Below are 23154 nucleotides of genomic sequence, written 5' to 3'. Positions count from 1 at the left end.
CTAGATCAACTTAGGCTTATTATTAAAAATAAGGATAGTAATAATTATTTTTTTTCTGGTTACAATATTGATAGTGACACTAACCTCACAGTTATAAAGACTATAAAAGAAGTTAAATATTTATCTTAATCTCTTGACTTATCTTGCATAGTATTCTTAATAAATAATTATTTTTTTCTCTTCCCACTTTTACTTTTCACCTTCTTCTTTTTGGTACTTGTAGACACATTTTGTTTATATTTTAGGTATAGAATTTTATACAACTAATAGTAAGAGGGAGTGTAACGGTAGTCACCACGTGCATGTAGATTCTTAAAATAACTATGACAAATGCATGTCAATGATACTTTTATTTTATGATTTTAATCAGTGCCTATCTATCTTAATACAAAATCAATATAAAAGTGATTTTAACCTATATATATATATATATATATATATATATATATATATAGATGACAGCATTTCTGGTCACAAAATTTGACACCTGATCTTAGCTTCCAACCACAACCATGTCAAGTTTCATGTCCATTTCCCACAACCTTAAACCCTCCATATTGGTGTCTCCTTCTCTTCACCACTCTTCCTCATTCCCAATACTATTGTCTTCCAAACAACCCTTCTCTCTCACTCATCCTTTAAACCTCACACGAAGACTTTTCCTTCCCTCGGTTTCCGGCATCTGGGACGCTCTCACCGGCGCCAGTAACAATGGCCGTGAAGCCGTTCTCGCAATTCGACGCGGAATGTCTCTTTTCCGCCAGGTTTCTTCTTCAATTCTACTTTTTCATCGTCAACTCTTTTTTTTTTTTTTTCATTTTGTACCACTTTGAGCATGTATCATAGCTGCTTATTTTTGAGTTATACAACATTTTATTCAGTAACACTTTTTGTGTCTATCTCTGTTCATTATGAATTGTTGTACAAGTAACATTTTGTAGTTAATTTATTGTTAAGGGTGATGTTTCGGGGTCTCTTGTGGAGTTCGACAAGGCAATTCAGTTGGATCCTCGTCAAAAGGCGTGTAGGTTTATACACTTCTGGAAAACGATTCATGAATTCACTTTGATATTTGGGTTATGAGATATTGTGATTGTTACCAGATCTTTGGCAAAGGGGCTTGTCACTTTACTACCTTAATCGGTACTTACTTACACTACACCTAATAACACTTTCTCTAGCTAAACTTTGGAAAGGATCGTTGTTGAATTTTTTATTGACAAAGTAAAATAGGTGTGGTGTGAGCAAGCACAACTACAATGTGCTGCTCCGACTTTATCCAAAGGAGACTGAATTGAACCCTTTTACTGTAGATTTGAAGAGGGAGCTGAACAGTTTCGATTTGATGTTGCGCAAAATCCAAATGACACGGAAGAGTCCATATGGTGCTTTCTGTGTGAAGCTCAATTGTATGGAGTGGATGAAGCAAGGAAGCTATTTCTTGAGGCAAGTTGCTGCTTCTATCTCTAGCCACTAGGAAGTTAAACATGAGAATGGAATGTGTGAATATGCAAATAATTATCATCTTTCTAAATGAATTTAGGTTGGAATAGACCCGAGGCCAGTCATGCGGGAAGCATATAGCATGTTCAAAGATGGTGGGGATCCTGAAAAGGTGTGCTGTAGTTACATTCTTCATTAGTATGCATATATTTCTGTTATATATAGAACCATGCTTAATTCTCCCCCGTATAGCTTGAGCTACTTTTAGGAGAGTTGTTGTTGGTTCTTGACCATTTGTAAAGCATGCCATTTTTTTTTTTTGTTTTCATGCACATTTACCTCTTAATTTGGTTCCCCAAATCTAGTCCTCTCATACTTAAACTAAGATTGTGTTGGCAACTTGTTAATCTGGTCTATTATTTGCGAATTTTATATATTTCGTAGGACAGAATGTGTAACATCCGCTAACATTTTACTCAACTTTACAATATCCTGCTTCATTTATACAACAATATGGCACCGTATTTCCCTTCTGTTATCATAGATCACCCATGATTATATCGTTGTTATATGAAGAGAGGGAGATTGTTGTAATGTTGAAAAGATGAAGGATATCAAGTGTAATCTTAGGGGTGAAAGTAAATTTTTCTCCCTTTCCTATCTTTGCACAAATGCCTAACTTGAGCTTGTCCTCTTGAAGCAGGCATTGCTTTGTTTCTCATCAGTTCTGCCTATTATTAACTATAATTTTTGTTTTGATCAGCAATAATAGAATACTAGGGGTGCTCTAACCCATGTACAGAAAATATACACGTACATTAAACACCTAAACATAGGTTCAACACATCTTTAATGGAGATCCCATTGTACCTTTCCACATATCACACCCTTCCAAAACAGTACTATATATATAGTCTTAATATTTAGAAACTACCCATGCGTGTAAATTACCAAAACAGAGCAAATAGTTCACTATAATATAGAGTGTAATGAAAAACTCACTTATTTTTAGTGAGTAAATAAGAAGTAGGAAATTAGCATAGAGGACTTTTCTGAGGCTGATATTTATCATCAAGGATCTGTTAACCACATCAGCAGCACACTGACAACCAATTAAAAAACTAGGAAGATAACATTATTCAAATTGAAAATATAGTCAAAATTTGAACTTTTTTAGAATTAGAAGTAGAGGACCAAAAGTGCAAATAGCCTAATTTTGTTTCACTTTTTTTAATGTGAGTTTTGGATTCGATAATATCTTTTGTCTAGTGGTAAAGTTTTGTGTGTTTGATAGTTAGAGTAAGGTATAATCTTAAAATTTTCTCGTTGGTTATTTTATCAGAATCAGTATTGTAAACTTAAAAACAGGTTTGCAGTAATTCTCTACTTTCTGTTCTCTGCAAAGGCACTGGAATATTTTTATTTGTCATGTTATTGGCACTCCATTATTTCTCTTGTCTCTGTAAAGGCAATCTGATGCGGGCAATTGATTTACCTGTCTAGCTTGTAGCTGCATTCTCTGGTGGAAGAGATAGTGAGTATTTTTATGCTTCATTATATGCTGGGCTTTATTACGAATCTCAGGTATTCTTGCAACTTCCAATCTTAAACATATTAAGAGATTATTATTTGGTACAATGATTTACATCATTATCCGAATGGAACTCTAGTTATTGTTTACTCTGTTAGGTGGAATATTTATGGGGATGGTGATTTGACAGAATTGATTTTTTCTATATATATATTTTTACATAAGGAAAAATCAGGTATATGTTGTTAAAATGATAATTGTGCAGAGTCTTTCGTTGTCCAATTTATAAGGTTGTTACCAACTTAGCAAGAATTCAACAAGATCTTCTCTGCATGATGAATTTGTTAATAAGAAGCTGGTTTTCTTGTGTGTTATTGGATTGTTTAAAAGATTTTAAGGTACAAAATCCTTGGATTGAATCCCTGCAATTGCTTTATTCCTCTTTATGGGCACTATGCATGGTGATTCATTTCCAACCAAAAAATGCATGCATAAACGAAGAAGCTCATAATAGACAGGAGAAATATTCATTAGTTTACACACTTTGTTGTTAGTTTTTGGAATTGGTAAGACAGTTGCAAGGTTGAAGAAAGTGAACCAACTGGAATATGGTGTATTAACCGGCCATCTTGTTCTATGTCAGAAGATTTGTACTTTTTATGTTTTTTATTTGGGTTGAAGTTGCTTTATGAACTTCATACTAATGATTTTTCCATGGGTAGAATGAAACAGATGCTGCTAAAATTCACATAGTTGCTGCATGCCAGTCTTCTTATGGGCAAAGGTATGGTTTGAATAAGTACACATTTCTTAGGTAGTGAAAAGAGTGCAAATTCGGAACATGAAAGGTGCATATTCATTCTTTATTACAGGTCTGATGATTATATGGCTGCTCTTTCCAAGTTTCACTGTCTCTGTCGAAATTGGGTCTTCAACTAAAACGTGTATGCAGTGTGCCCATTTTTCACGATGAAGCTGATACATAAGTGTCTTATGTACCACAAACATCTTGTGAGTTACTATGCTGCTGGAACGGTTAAAAGAATTTATCATATTCCTTTATTCTATTACTTCTTCACTTGATGTTGTGGCCTATATGAATATTACTAAAATTTGTAAACATGTTGATTTCTTCACTTGATGTTGATTTCTGAAACACACTTTGGTCAGCTTATTATGTCTATAGTGAAATAGCCCCGGAAGTCTGGTATATCTCAATATAGGATGAAGTTTAGTCAAATTTGGAAACTTGGTCAATAGATATAAATAATCTATTGATTAAATTGATGTAGTTGTTTGGGTTAGACGCTGTAGTTCTCTAGGTTATCATTTTGGAATTTAATGACTTTATCATATTTCATTTTTAAAAGATAATTCAAATGTTAAGAAAAGAGAAACGACGTATATAAGTTTCTTTTGATTTGATATATAGGACAATTTTTCTAACAAGAACAACAACTATATTAGTCTAGAATAGCCAAAACTTTCATACGCCAATATACATTTGACATGACCTGTGAGGAGCACTTGTCATAACTCACACCTGTCTCTCAGGAGTTATAATTATGTATGATGGTCGGGCAACACCCCTCCCAAGAGTATGATAAGGTCCTTATTTAGTATATTCGATCTCTTACCAAATCTACAAATAAGAATATTCTTCGATTCTCACAACTAAATATCTTTTTCTATTTGAGTCCAATACTTATTAGAGTTAAAATACTCTTAATTCTGTTGTGGCGTCAATACACTCCCCTCATCACCTTACATAGTAGTATTCCCATCCTAAGAATCACTACCTTCTCATTCCACATCATTCATATCAAACCACAATAAAATTTCAACTAAATATAACATTCACACAACACTTGCATAATTCACAAACTCACTCAGTGAGTTACACCTAGGAATGTACTCGCTAAGCGACTAGGTGACTCGCTCAGCGACTAGGTGACTCGCCCAACGAGTCAAGTATTGAAACCAAAAACATATAAGTTAGCCCAGCAAAAGCAGATTTGCTCAGAGACCAAGCTCCCTTGCTTCTCTGCCAAAACTCAAAGTTCACTCTCGCACAACGACTCATTCACTCACCAAACGGCTTAGGCCCTGCAAGCGAATTTAAATCAAGTTTGTCCAACGAGTGAAAAATCCTTATGCTCTCTGTAATTATTTTTAATGCTCACTCTATGAAGGTTTGCTCATCGAGTCTACATAAACAAGAGACATAAATTTACATATCTGATTGTAACTTGGGCTCTAGTGGGTGTTTTTATCCTCTATCTCAACCGAAATCAGCACCAACCCAGTTAAAAGGACCATTAGAAGCCAAAGATGCAACCTCATATTCACTCTCAATTTCACAACTCATATACCAATCTTAGCACAACCATGTTCAACACATCAAACTAAATCAAGCAAAGTTAAAATCTAACAACTCAACCATTCTAGCACAGATCAACATACTACATAGGCTTTTACTCAAATTAAACTAAATCACACAGTTTCATTCCTACTACATGTAACAGATCAATTCAAATTTCACTCATTTAGAAATATCATTTCAAATAATTTTCTACACAACAAATTATAACATTATTGAATCACACACAAATCAACTCATCATACAACAATATATTTAAATTTAAAAGTTGCTTCCATTACATAGATAGATGCTCCTAAACTCAAAGATTCTTCACACCGGCTCTACCTTACACAAGTTGCTCTACTTGCACATAAAAAAACCCTTATTAACGATCAAAACACACCCTTACAATCATAACCAAACAGATATTCACCTTGAGCTCTTTAACATCACATGCAATTTGTTCATTTTTGTGGTAAGATCTTTAGCATAAGAACACTAGAGGAGAGGTTGATTCGTATCATCTTGACTTGGTTCTGATTTATCCATTTTGTAAGAAAATCTAATATGATGTTCTTCTCCTATATGTATCGAATAAAACATGCTTAAACAAATCTTCTTCATGGAAAACTCACTTTATTTAGACCGGGAAAATCATATGGTTTTATGAAATCATGTGTCTAATATCCAAATACTTTTGTATGTAAATAATGCATATTTTATTCCATTCATAACTTCGTTTTCTTCTTTACGAGTTCTAGTCTTAATTAAAATACTAGTTTTTATTGTTCATATGTTATGATTTGAATATACCACATCAATTCGTTATGTATGGATGATAATATTCCATTGATATAGAGTCACTCTTTTTTTTTTCTCTCACAAATGGTTTGAACTTCATCTAGGTTCGAATCTTACTAATAGGTCTACTAGAGTTCATAAATTGTTGAAAAAATAACAAAAGAAACATAAACCCCTACACCCTCTCATGCAACAAATTTGCTAAAAAAACTCAAAAGAAGAGCAAAAGATGAACTTGCTCTGTTCAAGATTCAGATTGGGTAGGATTGTAGACTTCAACACCAAGAGTAACGTACTCTCGTCTTCAAGCATACGAAGGATAAAGTCAAAGGTTTGAGATCTAGAGAGAAAACAAAGAAAATATTTAGAAAAAAGTTTTAGAGTGATAGTAATTCTTATAAAATGAAACTTGATTAATGAAGAGTTCTATTTATAGACTGACTTTTATGAATAAAATAATTGAATATTATTTTTAAGGTCACCGCAACTCTTATAATGTGTGAGTTAGGTCGACTTATTCTAACATCCTATTATATATCTTTATTATATCAATTAGGTTGAGTTATTCTGACACCCTATTCTTTCTTTCGTCTTATCTCAAAAACAAAACCTATCACAATGTTATCTGTAATACTTTTTATTCTTCTCTTAGCTAAAATCATAGGAAAATTAATGTTATACAAAATTTACTAAAATTGGTATAATATTTTAACGTAGTTTTACATTCTTTATTAATTAGAAAAATGTTGGTAACTTTATTTAAAGGGCAATATACTTTAATTATTATGAAATGCATTGAATTTTTTCTAGAATTGTAAGAGATCATATATCTTTTGATATTTCTTTATAAACAATTTGTGTCAATTATATTATATCAATATCACTAACAGAGAATTATAAGGGTGGAGATGTTGTAGTCTCTGAATTTTGTATGTGTATATCGATATTTATTTCTTTTTAACATTTATGAAAAATGTTTTAAATATCAAAATTTAAATAGTTCCTAACTTCTTTTTCAAGATATTACAATGTAACTAATTTAAGCGTTTTTAATTTTTTTCAAAATAATTTATATGGAAATTTTTCTAAGCGCATAAAATGAAATATTAAATTTTATGTGTTTTTTAATAATAGTTTTTTTAATTGTGACTTATTTAACATATATTTCCATTTTTATAATTATGTTTTTCAATAATTATTCAAAATTTATTTACGATTGACAATAATATATATATATATATATATATTATTTTAATCTTTTTAAAATTACTGTTCAAAATTTGTTTCTATTCAAACTATGGCTTGCTTTCACTTATTAGAGTATTCCTTCATGGCAATATTTAAATTCAAATTAAATATTAGTGATCTATGTCTAAGAAAACACAAAGTGAATTTAAAGGCTTCAGCATAAATAATAAAGCTTATTGTGAACTAAAAAAATAATTAAAGAATAAAAAATCGTGATTAATATAAGACGTCTTCTATGAAGAAAAAGTTGAAGAATTAGAGCTAGTCATATCTAATACATCTTTATAAAAAAGTATTTAAAATTTATATAAGCAAAGAATTCTTTGAAAATTATAAAATTAATTAAGCAAAATTAAAGTCGTCTATTTCAAACGCGATTTAAAAGTGTACCCATTTTAATAATTTCTGTGTAAAATTATGCCCATTTTCGTTAATTTCATTCAAGTTCATCTATTTCCCTGTAATCTGTAATTAAATTAAATTATTACAGTGTAATTCCAGAAAAATCAATGCATATCATAATTAAACTATATCATTACACTTTAAAATATTACAACATTGTTTATAATCAATAAAGAATATACATTTAAGTTAACGAATATGAATAAGCTATTTACCTTCACATCTTCATGTCAATTCGAGAACAAGACCCCAACACAAAGATGACTTTTGGAGTAAGAAAATTTGAGAAAAACAAAAAAAAGAAAGAAATCGACGTACCTAATTATACTTCAGTAAAGTAAAAGAAAAGAAAGTAGATAGTTGTCTACTGAAATACAACTTCATCAAGATTACAGAAAAAAAAAAAAACTCAAACAAAAGTAAAAAAGAAAAAAGGTTATGCATTATAACACAACTTCTTTTAAGCACGACCTATTGCAATTTTGTAAAAATACATCCATTTTAGTAATTTTTATATAGAATTGCACCAATTTTCCGTAAACCATATATATTATTGGTTAAATATGTTTTTATACCATATATATTATTGGTTAAATATGTTTTTTATCCTTTAACTTTCAGTGAATTTTGAAATTAATTTATTTCAAAAATTTGGATCAATTTAGTCATTCATCTTTCGAAATACATAAATTTACCTTTTAATCAAAATTTGTTAAGTTTATTTGATATTTTATACGTATTTCAAGATTGTATTTGAGTTGTTTATATTGTTTGATACATTTTTGTTTTAACGTGAAGTCAAATACTATTATAAAACGTCCTTGAAATATCAAATAAACTTAACAAAATTTGATTAAAAAGACTAAATTCATGTATTTCAAAAGATAAAAGACTAAATTGATTTAAAGTTTAAAAATAGACTAATTTAAAAATTCACTTGATGTTAAGGAGAAAAACATATTTAATCCAATATTTAATTTAAAATTAAACTAAAAATTTTTCAACAGTGAGATGATGTAATCATGTAATCATGACTTTAACACATTATATGATTCATCCACCTAATATCAATATTTTGTCCGATCCATGGTCTTAACCACTCTGCCACTGCCAGCCACTGTTTCTTTCTATTCAACTCTGTTACCTACTTTGTTCTTCCACGATACCAAACAACAAAATTTTATTTTTCTTCATTTAATTTTTAGGGCTACATTATTGCAAACTACTAAAGTCGAAAGCACAAACCAAAATACCAAATGATTTACAAATCTATTTTCGTCCTATAAATAACTCGGCGCCGCAATTTATAAATAAGCTTCAATCCTATTTTTTCGGATTTTGACTTGGCTTCTTTATTCTGGAAAATATAGAATCAACCTAATATTAGCTTCAATTTGTTATTATTAAACAATACCAATCATATGCCATTTTGGCATATACTCACTCACAAGCATCAAAACTTGGATATTCCCTTCCAAACTCAAGGATATACCAATTTTCTTCACTTCTCCATTATTGGACAAAAAGTTAAGTCACAATAACTCTTTCAGGGGCCTAATCAGAAACATACAAAGTAAAAAATTCCCATATTTCTATCAGAGCTACTACATTAAAAGCTTTGTCCTTTTTTCAGTTGCATCATCAGATTTTGTTGCTTACTCCGACTTATATGGTTTCCGTTGCTTTTCTTACTCCATGAAACTCAAGGGTGTTATAAGACTTACCGTGGGAAAAATGGAAAATATTTCTATGTAAGTTAATTCCAATTTATACAATAAATTTATTTAATTTTCTTTTCTATCTGAAGATTCAACAAGTTAAACAAACCTATCAATTACTTTCCAAAATTTAATATAGTAAGAAATATTCCTGAGTTACGCAGAGGGAAAGTAAAGAATGGGAAACCTCTGACAGAAACTATAAAACCCGCAACACAGTTGTCTTTGCTTCATTAAACAAAGTACGGTGTTTTGAACTCAACCTGGGAAGTAGCTATCTCCCACGTTTTCCCATGTCGTCTGAGCCGTTGATTCCACCGTCGGAAGCATTGTCAACTTCTAACTCCGTCAGGCGATGCGGCGAAACGGTGTGGATTTTCGATGAGTTGCCGAAGGCCACCGTCGTTTCCGTGTCGAGACCAGACACCGGAGACATTAGCTCAATCCTCCTTTCATATACCATTCAGTTGCAGTACAAACAGGCACAAGCTTCTCACCTACTCATTTGCTTCTTTCTAGTTTTCATCTCATTTTTTATGTGCAAACGATTTTTATTTTTCGATTTCTTTTCACAGTTTTTAAGCTTGTGGTCCAAGTTATTGGCCATCATGGCATTTGTGATCTCGTCAATATCATTCTTTTTTCAGCTGTCCAATGTTGTTTGGCGAATTTGAGTGGGAAAGACGAATGAAAATCTCTGGTTTTGTTTTGTTTTGTTTTGTTTTGCCAAATGATCTTCAATTGGGTGGTTTCTGTTTGTATTGCCACTTGCTGAATCCATTAGATAGATGCATCCGTTTTAATTGTGCTCAGGTCTCGATGTTGTAAAACCTTAGTTCATAAATTATATGCGTGTCAGTTATTTACACTTTACACGTAGACTATAAGCTTTTTATGTATTGAATTATGATGTGAAGTGGTGTGGTTCTAATCCAACATCCCAACTATAATGTCTAAGTAACTGTTACATTTTTATTTCAGTTTAAATGGCTTCTAGTGAAGAAGGCATCACAACTTCTTTATTTACAGTTCTGTCTGCGAAAACGTGTAATAATTGAAGATTTTCATGACAGGCAAGAGCAGGTTTGCGCTTTCATTTTGCAACGTTGTTTCTTTCATTTAATCTTTAGCACCTCCTTAATCTCACACATTCACATTTACGTTCTAAAACCTGATTCTTTGTACGTTATTCGTATATTGCCAATAGTTCAGTTTTTGCTCCTCCCTCAAGTTTACTTAGTGACATCATTAAAGTCATTGCATTTGAAATATTGTTCTCTTTAGTCTTCTGTAGCTTTGTCTTGTACGGAGCTATCAAACATCAAAGAAGACAATTTTTAGATGTTGTGATTCTAATTATACTAATGAACTTGAACTTGAACTTGAGGTGTTTCCTTCATTATATTTGACATATATGATTCAGCCTAATTTCTATCTTAATAAAACTCTTGAAGTTGAAAGAATGGCTCCAAAACTTGGGAATAGCAGATCAAACGGTAATAGTGCATGAAGATGAAGAACCTGATGATGGAGCTGTGCCTTTACTTCATGAAGACAGTGTTAAAAACAGGTATTTGAATTTGCTAAATGGTTTAAGTAATTAAAAATAGAATTTTTATTGGGATCATACATAAAAGTGTGTTTCTCTCTACTATTTTCAATGCGCTCCCGTACTCATTAATTTGGTCTTTTTTAAAGATATGTTCCATCCGTTGCTGCTCTACCAATAATTCGTCCATCACTAGGAGGGCAACATTCAATTGCAGATAGAGCCAAAGTCGCAATGCAGGGTTACTTGAATCACTTTTTAGAAAACTTGGATATTGTGAATTCTCAAGAGGTAACAAATGAAACTTCGGAGTTGGTAATTGTTGGATTTGTTTAGATAATTCTTAGCAGACCTTCTGAGAAAACCATAAATCTGTTTTTCCTTCAGTATCTTCTACACTTGTATGTATAATTAGGAAACTTTTACCATGTACCTAATGTGACTTCTCCAGAGCTAAAATTATCTTTTGTAACATATGGTTTTGGATTATAGGTCTGCAGGTTTTTGGAAGTCTCCAAGCTATCCTTTATACAGGAGTATGGTCCAAAACTGAAAGAGGGATTTGTAATGGTGAAGCATTTGTCAAATATTTCACAGGATTTGGATGTATCATGTTTCCCGTGCAATTGGTTTCGTTGTTGTAATAACAGCTGGAAGAAGGTTTGCTTCAGAAGTTTATTTTTGGTGATAATAGCTAGTTGAGTTTTTATGGTTGCATACTATTGGGAAGTAAAATGCAGGTACAGTTGTGGACTGAAATAAACTAACTGATCAATTGGACCTTTGGGTTGTATATATAATGTTAGAAATCTAAGTGTGAGTCTAAGTTTCATATTTGTTAGAAATGAGAAAGTAGAGCACTGTATAAGGATAAAGACTCATAAAATCATTGCTTTAAGGTTTTGGGTTGAGAATGGTGTCAATGTCTTATGTGGTTGGACTCAAGTCTCAAACCTCCTCTTCCTCTGTAAACCTAACATATAATACCTTCCTTGTTTGAAATGCCTCTTTATGGTTATATATGGTCTCTGACAACTTTTTTTTCTTTTTCATTCAATCTTAATTTTAATCTAGAAATTGTTGTCTGCACATAGGTATGGGCTGTTTTGAAACCTGGGTTTTTGGCCCTCTTGGATGATCCCTTCAGCAACAAACCACTGGATATAATTATTTTTGATATCCTCCCTTCCTCTGAAGGAGTTGGAGGGACCAAAGCATATTTAGCTGATCCTATAAAAGGACGCAATCCTTTGCGTTATTCATTCAAGGTAGTAAAAATTGTCTCTTCAAGATTATAAATGCTTTTGCTGCCAAAATTTTATTAGGAATTGTTTGAAATTGTTAATAGGTTACTAGTGGAAATAGGAGCATATTGTTGAGAACTACCAGTAGTCCTAAAGTAAAAGCTTGGGTTGCTGCAATAAACGAAGCTAGTCTGAGACCTCTTGAAGGTTGGTGTTGTCGTCATCGCTTTGGTTCCTTTGCTCCCATAAGAGGTTTGACAGAAGATGGGAGCCAAGCCCAATGGTTTGTTGATGGACATGCAGCATTTGAAGCTATTGCTACTTCAATTCAAGATGCAAAGTCAGAGGTACATGTTTTCATTGTTAATCTACAGTGCATATATAAATAAGTTATTTTGGCTTCCTAATTCAATTTTGGGTTAATTATGTTTTTAGTCCCTGAACTTTGATGTAAAATTGTATTTTTCTCCTGTACGAAATTTTGATACATTTTGGTCTTTAAATTTTAAAATTGAATAGATCTTGTACTTTTAGTCGAATTACATTAAATTTTCTTGACATGTAAAATGTCGTTTCATGCTAGTATTTGAGTTATTTACACACTTTGATCCGTTTCGGCATCAGTATCTGCGGAAAAATGCATTTGACACATGTCAACAAAATTTAATCTAATTGGACTAAAAGGACTATATCCATTCATTTTTTAAGTTTAGGAATCAAAATATATCAAAGTTTCAGACACGGACGAATTTTAATTTCGGATCAAAGTTGAGGGACTAAAAACACATTTAATCCTTCAATTTTTAATCACAAGAGAATGAAAACTGGTTGCAGATCTTCATCACGGGCTGGTGGCTATGCCCAGAGCTGTATCTGAGGCGACCTTTTGATAGTTTTTCTACCTCTCGGTTAGATTCTTTACTAGAAGAAAAGGCAAAGCAAGGGGTTCAGGTACACATTCTATTCTCATCAATATAGTCCATTTTATTTGCATTTGTCTGAATTCTTTACAAGATTGAATAATAACAAATAGAATTATGCTTATGTTATGCCATTAAATGATTCTGCAGATCTATGTGCTTCTCTACAAGGAGGTTTCTTTAGCTTTGAAAATCAACAGCTTGTACAGTATGAAAAGACTGCTCAAAATTCATGAGAATGTGAAGGTACTGCGCTATCCAGATCATTTCGCTGCTCGTGTGTATTTATGGTATGTACTATTATTTAAAAAAGGAAGTTTGAATATCTTCTTATGTGGACCTTTTTGGGGCATATATGATGACTAATTTTGGTTTCTTATAGGTCGCACCATGAAAAACTTGTAATTATTGATTACAAGATTTGCTATATTGGAGGATTAGATTTATGCTTTGGTCGATATGACACACCTGAACATAAAGTGGGTGACTGCCCTTCTGTAATATGGCCTGGAAAGGACTATTACAACCCAAGGTATTTCTTTTCCAATTTTCATCATTTAAAAAAACATGGAGATTTTTTTGTGAAACAGTGTTTGAATATGTTCCTAGAAGAAAAGGTCCAAGTTTCTTAATACTCTAGGTCCATTGTAATGCATTTAGATATGTTTGAGACTTGTCGCTGTGTCCGTATTCTACATTTTTTCAACTTAGACGTTTCTTTGTATCTGTGTCCATGTTCGTGTCTGGGCTTCATAGGATGCTATACTAAGTTTCTAGTATTATTCTTCTGTAATTTTGTACTTTGATAGGGAATCTGAGCCAAATTCATGGGAAGACACCATGAAAGATGAATTGAATCGTGAGAAATATCCCCGTATGCCGTGGCACGATGTCCATTGTGCTCTTTGGGGACCTCCCTGTCGTGACATTGCTCGTCATTTTGTCCAACGTTGGAACCATGCTAAGGTATACAAAATGATGTTATTTATTCTCAAATATTTTCTTTTTATTATTGTATCCGCGCTATCTTACATGGCGAATCTTATCACAGAGAACCAAAGCTCCAAATGAACATGAAATTCCTCTACTTATGCCTCACCATCACATGGTCCTTCCTCATTACATGGGAAGAAGCAGAGAGATAGACATTGAAGAAAAGAAAGATGAAGAAGAGAGGAAAGAAATTGTGAAGCAAGATTCATTTTCTTCAGAGTCTCCAGTGCAAGATATACCACTACTTTTACCGCAAGAAGCTGATGGAATTGTTACTTCAAATGGAGATCATACAAATTTTAGTGAAATTTCTCCATCGATGGAGGACGAAACTCTAGTTTCAGACACACAGACCAAAGGTTTTCAAGATGAAGTTGTTCCTTTACTCTTGGGAGCACAATCTTTTGCCGATGTTCTAGATGATTGGTGGGAAGCACCAGAAGGCACCAATGATGACACTATTTTGGAGTATGGACAAGTTGGTCCACGCACCACCTGTCATTGCCAGGTTAGTTATGATGCTTGAATAATTAGTTTCAAACAGTTTCTATTTCTTAGAACAATTAGATTCTCTTTCTTGGAACAATTAGTTTCTCTTTATCAACAGGTAATCAGAAGTGTCAGCCAGTGGTCTGCTGGAACAAGCCAGCCTGAAGAAAGCATTCACACTGCATATTGTTCCCTTATTGAAAAAGCAAAACATTTTATCTACATTGAGGTAAGTTAATTGTGAGGAACTCCTATTTTTATACACTTTTCCTTTGAGTATCTTAAGATATTTGGCCTTTGGGGTTACTATGTGTTAAATACATTAGTCTGTCAGGTATTAATTTTCCAGTTTTTATACTGTGTTGGTTGAGTATTGTCAAATAAGATCAAGATCCAAAGTCATGATATAAATTCTTCATCTCCAAGTCATATTTATAAAAGAAGTATTTGGAGATTATTTTACGAACTGCACCTCAAGAATGCAAATCCTTCATACAAAAAATACCTTATGGCAATTAGTATTAAGTTCTGGTTTGATTGGTTTCTTACAGTGTACGTTATTATAGTGGTTTCTTACATTGTACCCATTTCCCCCTTTTTGTCTTTCTCATTTTGTTTCCATTCAGAACCAATTTTTCATATCAGGTCTATCAGGGGATGACACAATACAGAACCGTATTTTGGAAGCTTTATATAGGCGTATTTTGCAAGCCCACAAAGAACAGAAAGACTTTAGAGTTATAGTAGTGATTCCCCTCTTACCTGGCTTCCAGGTAAATGTAACTTGCCTTTGTTTTATAACATAAATCCTCTTTGGTGTAGTCTTCAATCGTTTTCTGTTATGAACTATTAACAGGGTGGTCTAGATGATGGTGGTGCTGCTACAGTGAGAGCCTTAACACATTGGCAGTATAGAACGATTTCTAGAGAAAAGCACTCGATATTGTACAATCTTGAAACTGTACTTGGTCCTAAGACTTATGATTATATTTCTTTCTACGGTTTACGATCTCATGGTAGACTCTATGAAAATGGTCCTGTGGCTACAAGTCAGGTATAATATATAATGAAACAACTTTTGGCTTTTATAATAAGGATTTAACACAACATATTTCCCATATCTTTGCAGGTGTATGTGCACAGTAAATTGATGATAATTGATGATCGTGTATCTTTTATTGGATCATCGAACATAAATGACCGCAGTTTGCTTGGTTTAAGAGACTCTGAGGTGCAATTGATATCTGCTTTTTGTCTCTTTAATCAGCTATTTCTTATAGCACGTGCAATTCTAATAGTTTTCATCAACCAGATTGGAGTGCTTATAGAAGATAAAGAATATGTTGAATCTTTGATGAATGGAAAGCCATGGAAGGCTGGAAAATTTTCCTATAGCCTCCGCTGCTCCCTGTGGTCTGAACACCTTGGTCTTCATACCGGAGAGGTTAGTCAAAATGATAAAACTTTGGTCTTTATGCTATATCTCACCAACACATGCTTGGTCTGTATGTTCATTTGTTTACATTACTTGATGACACCCTCTTAACAATATTCTCTTTCTCGTAACAGATCAGTAAAATCAGTGATCCGGTGGTAGATACAACCTACAAGGACTTGTGGTCAGCAACTGCAAAGGTTAGATTTTGTCTCACTGGTTTGTGTATTTCCTCTTTTCGACAACATCGTAACCAATCAAGATGTCAAAAATTTGATTTTTTTTAAGCCCCTGTGTTCTAATAAATGAGCATATTTCTTTTTCTTTGACAAACATTATTCATCAACAAACATGATACAGTGACATGTTGACTTTGTTTTTGGATGAGCAGGAAAATGCAAGTATATACCATGAGGTCTTTGCTTGCATTCCCAACGATGAAATACACTCAAGGTATGTGGAGTTTTCCCCGTTTCTTGTAGGGTCTCTGAATATCCTGGTTTTGGTATTGTTTTATCCTTTTGTTGTTAAGTAACAAAGTTTAGAATAATATGCAGAGCTGCACTTCGGCAAAGCATGAGTGAGTTGAAAGAAAAAGTTGGTGATACGACGATAGATATGGGAATAGCCCCTGATAAGTTGGTGTGTCATGAAAATGGAGAAATGAAAAGAATAGAGGCGATAGATAGGTTGAAGTGTGTGAAGGGACACCTTGTTTCCTTTCCTTTGGAGTTCATGCGTGAGGAAGATCTTAGACCAGCTCTTATGGAGAGCGAGTTTTATGTTGCTCCTCAAGTCTATCATTGAGTATGCTACTTTGGAGACTCAAAGAAGAGATTTCATGTAAATTGCACTCGTATCTGATTGATGTTATATCTTTTCGGTCAATTTTCTTGAAAGAGAAAGGATCCATTGTTGTTTTCAATCACCAGAAGAATTGCTGGGAATATGCCATGCAACCTTCTTCATATATGTTGTACAGTACTAATTCTTTCTTCTTTTTTGACGGGATAAGCCTTCGTTCATTGTGAAGGAAATTGTATATATATTCTTCTTCTATTGGTCTGGGATTTTTTTTTTTTCTTATGTAAGATGATTCTTTTCGTAAGGTTATTAATAAGTATTGCAAGTTGAGGTTATTGATTTGATTTTAAACTTACTTCTCTTGATCAAGAGACCCTCTCTCTTAAAATTAAATAAAAAACAATACTTGTCTTGACATATAAAAATAAATTAGAAAACCGTACCATACGAATTAAGCACGATGGTTTACTTTCTAGTATAAAAACCTTTTAACAGTTTATAAAATTGTTAAAATACGTTAATAAAAATTGACATCACTGAAAAAAAAATTGTAAATAACAATTCTACATATTATACTGGTTAAATAAAATTATACATATACTAGTTAACTAAAATTAATTAATTAATTAATTAGATAAGACAGTTCACAGAAAATAAGAAAACATACAGTTTAAAATATAAATTTAAATATATTTTTAATCTGTATAAAATTATATAATTTTTATTTTGTCGGTTAATATTTTTTATTCAAATTTTTTTTTAAAATTTTTTTCAGTTTTAAAAGAATCTTTCGCATAGAGATAAAAATAGCTTTAATTATTATTTAGATTTAAAAAATTAAAATTAAGATATTATAAGTATTCTATATTCTATCACACTTTTTTTTACATAAGTATGAAGTCAATAATATCAAGAAGAACATATATAACAATTCACAAACTTTTCCATCTTGTCCTATCACTTCCATCAAAGTAAATGTATACGTATATTTTTTGTGTTTTCCAACTAAACAATAAATGTTTTGTATCATTTTGCATCATCACGATAATTTTGAAACTCATTTTCTAACATTTTAAGTTTGTTACCAATACTCAACAATTTATTTAATTAAGTATTTTTTAATTGTTGAGACTCTTTTACCGTGCACATTTTCTTATCAATTTTAAAATTTATATGTTTTGAATCTACTTTGTTTTTGTATTCTCCAATTAAATAATTCCAAGTTTATTTGTTAGTAAAATAATAAAGTTGCATCTTTCTCAACTTACACGAAACTTTAGCATAACAAAGTGTTTTCAGCTTTAATGCCGTATTCATTTGAGAGATAAGATATGAGAAAAAGGAAGCGGATAATTTGAATGGATTTAAGAATTAATTTTGTGTTTTTTTTAAGGGATTTAGAGATGATTGTGAATAGATTTAGAAGTTATTTTTCTGAAAATTTGTAAGAAATTTGATTAATATAATAGATTAAAAAAAATATTTTAATAGAAATATTGATGAGATTACCATTTTGCCATTTATATAATAATTAGAATAAATTGACATCAGAGTAAAAAAAATTGTTTATTTTTTTTTAACTAGTAAAATTGAATAAAAAATTAACAAAGAAAAATAGGGTTCAATCATCAAGTAGCCACCAAAAGGATCCATGGTAAGATAAAGTTCATGTAATTGGGATTAGATCTGCACATGTAGGATTAAATCATCTCCCTTAAAGCACACATATCTGTTACATGTCATGTGGAATCGGATCTTTCACTTTTATGTCCACACTCTTTAACTACAGAGGATAAAATTGTATTTCACTAATGAATCAGCTCAAATGACCTCCCCGATACGCAAGATCAAAAAATTGATAAATTTTGCAAATTGTTGCATTCCCTTACTCTTAATTCTCTTCAAATGAAATCGAAATTACTACATAATCCGTCTTCATATTTTCGTTCAACCTCAAACGAATACAGCATATAAGGTGAATTGTGAGGTATTAATATAAATGTAATCTTAGACCTAGTTCAAGAAAGTCTAGTCACATGATCTTCTAAGTAAAAATATTATTTTACTAATTAATATATATATATATATATATATATATATATATATATATATATATATATTAATCGATGACATTAAAAAAATATACGAAAAATAAGTCCCATGTGCATGAATCTTTCATTCATGAATTGATATATATCCTTAGTTGAAAAATCTTATTGACGTACCAATCAAGTACTAAGTTATTGCGCCTATAAACAAAATCACTATAAATAAATATTTAATACTTATAAATTAATATTTAAATTCAAAGAAAACATTAAACATCTGGTATAGGGAGTGTTCGTGTACACTGATGGAGTCAACATGTGTGCAAACTTTTATGTTTATCAAAGCCTCAACTTTTCTTTGTTTATACATTTATAAGAATAAAGAGTATATTCCACTCAATTGGAAATTTTTTTTTTTTTGCATTATCTTCTTCCTTTCATTCCAACTTCTTATTAAATGTTCAAGCTTCCATAAAAAATACTTAAGAGTTTAGGATGTTTAATTTGAAGTTGTGTAGAAGAATCATAATTTTTCTTACTGTAAACTCATCTTGTTTAAGTATAATTTATTCATCTTTGTAATGTTTTAAAAATGTGTTCGTATTGATAAAATTTGTTTAAAATTGTACCAACTTTATAAATGATCTAATTTCTAACACATAATTTATAATTTACTTTATATTATTTAAATAGTTAAAAATTCGATCCGGTACTTGAAGATTGATAGAACTTCCAAAAATCAATTAAAATCTATAGGGCTATAAATTGAGTCTAAGTCTTATAAAAAAAAATTATTTAATTAATAAATCTTGTAATTTAAAAGATATTTTAGCAAAAGAAAAATGAATTTATATTTTGTAATTGAAATACTTATAAATAGAAAAGTAGCTTCAACACTTAAACTTTATTTTGAATCATGAGATTATTCACTCTAAGATTTGTAGAGTCATATGTAAAAAAAAAAGTTTATAATTAAAACAAGGTGGCTAACCATTATTTAAGAAAAACCAAAGTTTTTATAACTTAGAATGTAAGATAAGATGTTGTTTTTCAAATTCTTTAGTTATGTGAAGAAGATAAAATGTAAATGTTTTGTTATTTACATCTTAAACTCATTATGATATTTGAATAGCATGTGAAGATAGATTAATAATTATTGAAAAAGGTTGACACGTAATGTGTTTGACCATCTATGGAAAACAGCTTTAACGTTACATGACGACGTCGAAGAATGATTCAACAATTTAGATGTTTCACATTTTACACGAGACTTTAGTACTCCAATCATTAAATGAAGTTATAATGCGGTGTGTGGACCAGAACCTTTCACTTCACTAATTTGAATTTCTCCACCAATTCATGGCTTAACACATACCAATATTCAGAATGAACTATCGTTCTTTCTATTGCTACCCAACTTGGCCACATATGTCTCCTCTTTCAACACACCCATCACCACTACATCTCAATGCACACTGTGTTACTGTTCTCCTTTTCTCGAACTTCCACTTACATAACTTGCTGCAAAATTTCATCTCAATCATTATTGTGATGGAAATACACTCAATAAGTTTGAATTTTTTTTATATCTAATCTAACCCAACAGTAAGCTTTATAAGTTCTTCTCATTTATACGATGTTTAACTTATTTATTCAAATTTTATAACCACACCATAATATAACTAAATCAACTTTTTTTTTAGTTGCTCTTACGGTGTGAAGGTGAGTCTTAAATAAATTTATAACTATTTATAACTTTGTTAGGTTTACAGAAATGATTTTATTGGAGAGACACAATTCTTTTAAGGATGAGTCTTTTCAACCACAGTACATTCTTTCTTCAGCGAAAATTACTTCTTTTTTGCACTATTCTGTATTACCGTTTTTTTAACGAGACACGCATACCTAGAATCTTTGTCATGAAAACTTTTGATACAAAACCATATTACATTCGTCTAAACCGGATTTAACCATTAGCTCTAATACCACTTGTTAGGTTTACAGAAGGAGTTTCATTGGGAAGACACAATATCAATGAGACCTGAGTCCAACCATATAAGACATTGACACGACTCTTAACTTCAAACTTTAAGACAATAAATTTATGGATCTTTATCCTTATATAATATTCTACTCTCTCATTTTTAATCAATATAAATCTTAAGCTTATATTTAGATTCCTCTAAAATTTGGCATCGAAAGCTACAAATGGAGTTGATGATAGCAAGTAATTTATTTATTGAGGTGAGAGAAGGGTTAATTTACGATTGTCAGTGGTTGGGAAAGCATTGATCCTACCAAAACACTATCGACAATTCTATTCTTTATGTAATTATATATCTCGTTCCTTCACTATCCAATCAATAATTCCTGCTCATTTCAACGTCTGAAGTTTTCAACCTCAAATTCTACTTTTTAATTCATTGTAAGTATTTATGATCTATGAATTTACTCCTTTTCTATTATAAGAAGAAAAAAATAAAACTATTTTATCGATTGCGAAAATTCGTTATTAATGTATTTAAAATTCCATCAGTAAATTCAAGAAACATTTAAAACCAATTATTCATTTAGATGAATTTATTTTTTGAGATGAAAGTAATTGTCTTTAATCTCCACTATATCGTGACAGTGATTAGAAGACGTTTGTGTTTACTTCGTCATTTTATTTTTTACATTCATGCTAACCACAACTCAACATCAATTCAAAAGTCTTTTCTTCCTTTAGGAGGTGAATTGTTATGTATTAATATAAATTATTGCAATCTCAGACCTAGCTCAAGAAAGTCTAGTCACATGATGATCTTCTAAGTAAAACATATATTATTTTACTAATATATATTTATTAAATTGATGACATTAAAAAAATATATGCAAAATAATGGCCATGTGCATGGATCTTTCATTCATGAATTGATTGATATCATTTTTATATGTGTGGGTTGAAAACTTTATTGACGTACCAAGTACTAAGTTCACAAAATCATTATAAAAAAATATTTAAATTTATTAACTAATATTTAAATTCAAAGAAAACATTAAACATCTGGCAGAGGGTGTGTTCGTGTACACTAATGGAGTCAACATGTGTGCAAACTTTTATGTTTATCAAAGCCTCAACTTTTCTTGGTTTATACATTTATAAGAATAAAGAGTATATTCCACTCAATTGGAAAATTGTTTCTTACATTATCTTCTTCCATTCATTCCAACTTCTTATGAAATGTTCAAGCTTCCATAAAACACATAAGAGTTTAGGATCTTTAATTTGAAGTTATGTAGGAGAATCATAATTTTTCTTATTGTGAATCGTATTGATTAAGTATAATTTATTAATCTTTATAATGTTTTGAAAATTTGTTCATATTCATAAATTTTATTTAAAATTATACTAATTTTATAAATGGTCTAATTTCTAATAGTAATATTAGGTATCTCACAGTTAATTAAATATAAGACAAATTTATAATATATATATATATATAAATAAAAATAAAAATAAATATTATCTTACACTGCTTTGTAAAATTAAATTAAACTTATTAAAATCTATTTTCTAACCTAATATAAAGATTAAAACCTATTATAATTAGATTTGACATTTGTTAATATCAAAAGATTTATTATTTATTAGATTTATTATGTTATTTATTATTAAAAGTTGTTATTAAATCATTCATCAATAGAGATGGTAAAAATATTCATGTCCGCGAATATCTGTGGATAAAATTCGCAGCAAATAGTTAGTACCCACAAGTATTTATTATCCGCGGGTAACGAGTAACGAGTATTTTAATATCCGCTTATAAACGAGTCGGGTGCGGGTATCATACTATCTGTACCGCAAAAGATTAAATTTAAAATTTAATTTATATTTTATTAAGTTAAATTTAATTAAAATTAATATTAACAGTATATTTTATTATGTCAAATTTAATTATAATTATAATTATAATTTAATTTAATTTATATTTTATTTTTATAATTTTATATTAAAAAATTTATAAAATATATTTCTTTTAAATATTTGTGGGTATCGGATATCCACAAGTACCCGCGATTTTAAAAATATTTGCGAATATTTTTTAAGCGGATACTAAGCGGATACTCGACAGGTAAACATAGGGATAACGAACGAATTTCTTTTTTACGAGTAGACACTATCCG

The 23154-nt window shown here is 30.9% G+C and overlaps 2 protein-coding genes across 3 annotated transcripts; both read left to right on the top strand.

Moving 5' to 3' along the window:
- Positions 1 to 466: 466 nt before the first annotated feature.
- LOC114192527 lies at positions 467 to 4143 on the top strand. 2 transcript variants are annotated; one of them, XM_028082275.1, is made up of 8 exons: positions 467 to 764; positions 958 to 1024; positions 1104 to 1143; positions 1314 to 1446; positions 1544 to 1615; positions 2954 to 3027; positions 3697 to 3758; positions 3847 to 4143. In XM_028082275.1, the coding sequence occupies exons 1-7, from the start codon at positions 513 to 515 to the stop codon at positions 3725 to 3727; spliced, it is 669 nt and encodes a 222-aa protein (XP_027938076.1). In that variant the 5' UTR covers positions 467 to 512; the 3' UTR covers positions 3728 to 3758; positions 3847 to 4143. The 2 variants fall into 2 exon arrangements, with proteins under 2 accessions (XP_027938076.1, XP_027938075.1); XM_028082274.1 differs by having other exon boundaries at positions 2947 to 3027.
- Positions 4144 to 9656: 5513 nt separating this feature from the next.
- On the top strand, positions 9657 to 17274 carry LOC114189671 (phospholipase D zeta 1-like). Its single transcript, XM_028078302.1, has 20 exons — positions 9657 to 9987; positions 10487 to 10588; positions 10960 to 11075; positions 11204 to 11345; positions 11547 to 11714; positions 12149 to 12322; positions 12403 to 12645; positions 13133 to 13249; positions 13369 to 13508; positions 13601 to 13750; positions 14028 to 14184; positions 14270 to 14719; positions 14819 to 14929; positions 15327 to 15473; positions 15557 to 15754; positions 15830 to 15931; positions 16013 to 16144; positions 16270 to 16335; positions 16527 to 16588; positions 16693 to 17274. The coding sequence occupies exons 1-20, from the start codon at positions 9799 to 9801 to the stop codon at positions 16940 to 16942; spliced, it is 3216 nt and encodes a 1071-aa protein (XP_027934103.1). The 5' UTR covers positions 9657 to 9798; the 3' UTR covers positions 16943 to 17274.
- Positions 17275 to 23154: the final 5880 nt, after the last annotated feature.

The sequence above is a fragment of the Vigna unguiculata genome, chromosome 7 (assembly GCF_004118075.2).
Source record: "Vigna unguiculata cultivar IT97K-499-35 chromosome 7, ASM411807v1, whole genome shotgun sequence".
Classification (NCBI taxonomy): Eukaryota; Viridiplantae; Streptophyta; class Magnoliopsida; order Fabales; family Fabaceae; genus Vigna; species Vigna unguiculata.
The sequence above is the reverse complement of the archived record's forward strand: the minus strand, read 5'-3'. Positions and strand labels throughout refer to the sequence as shown.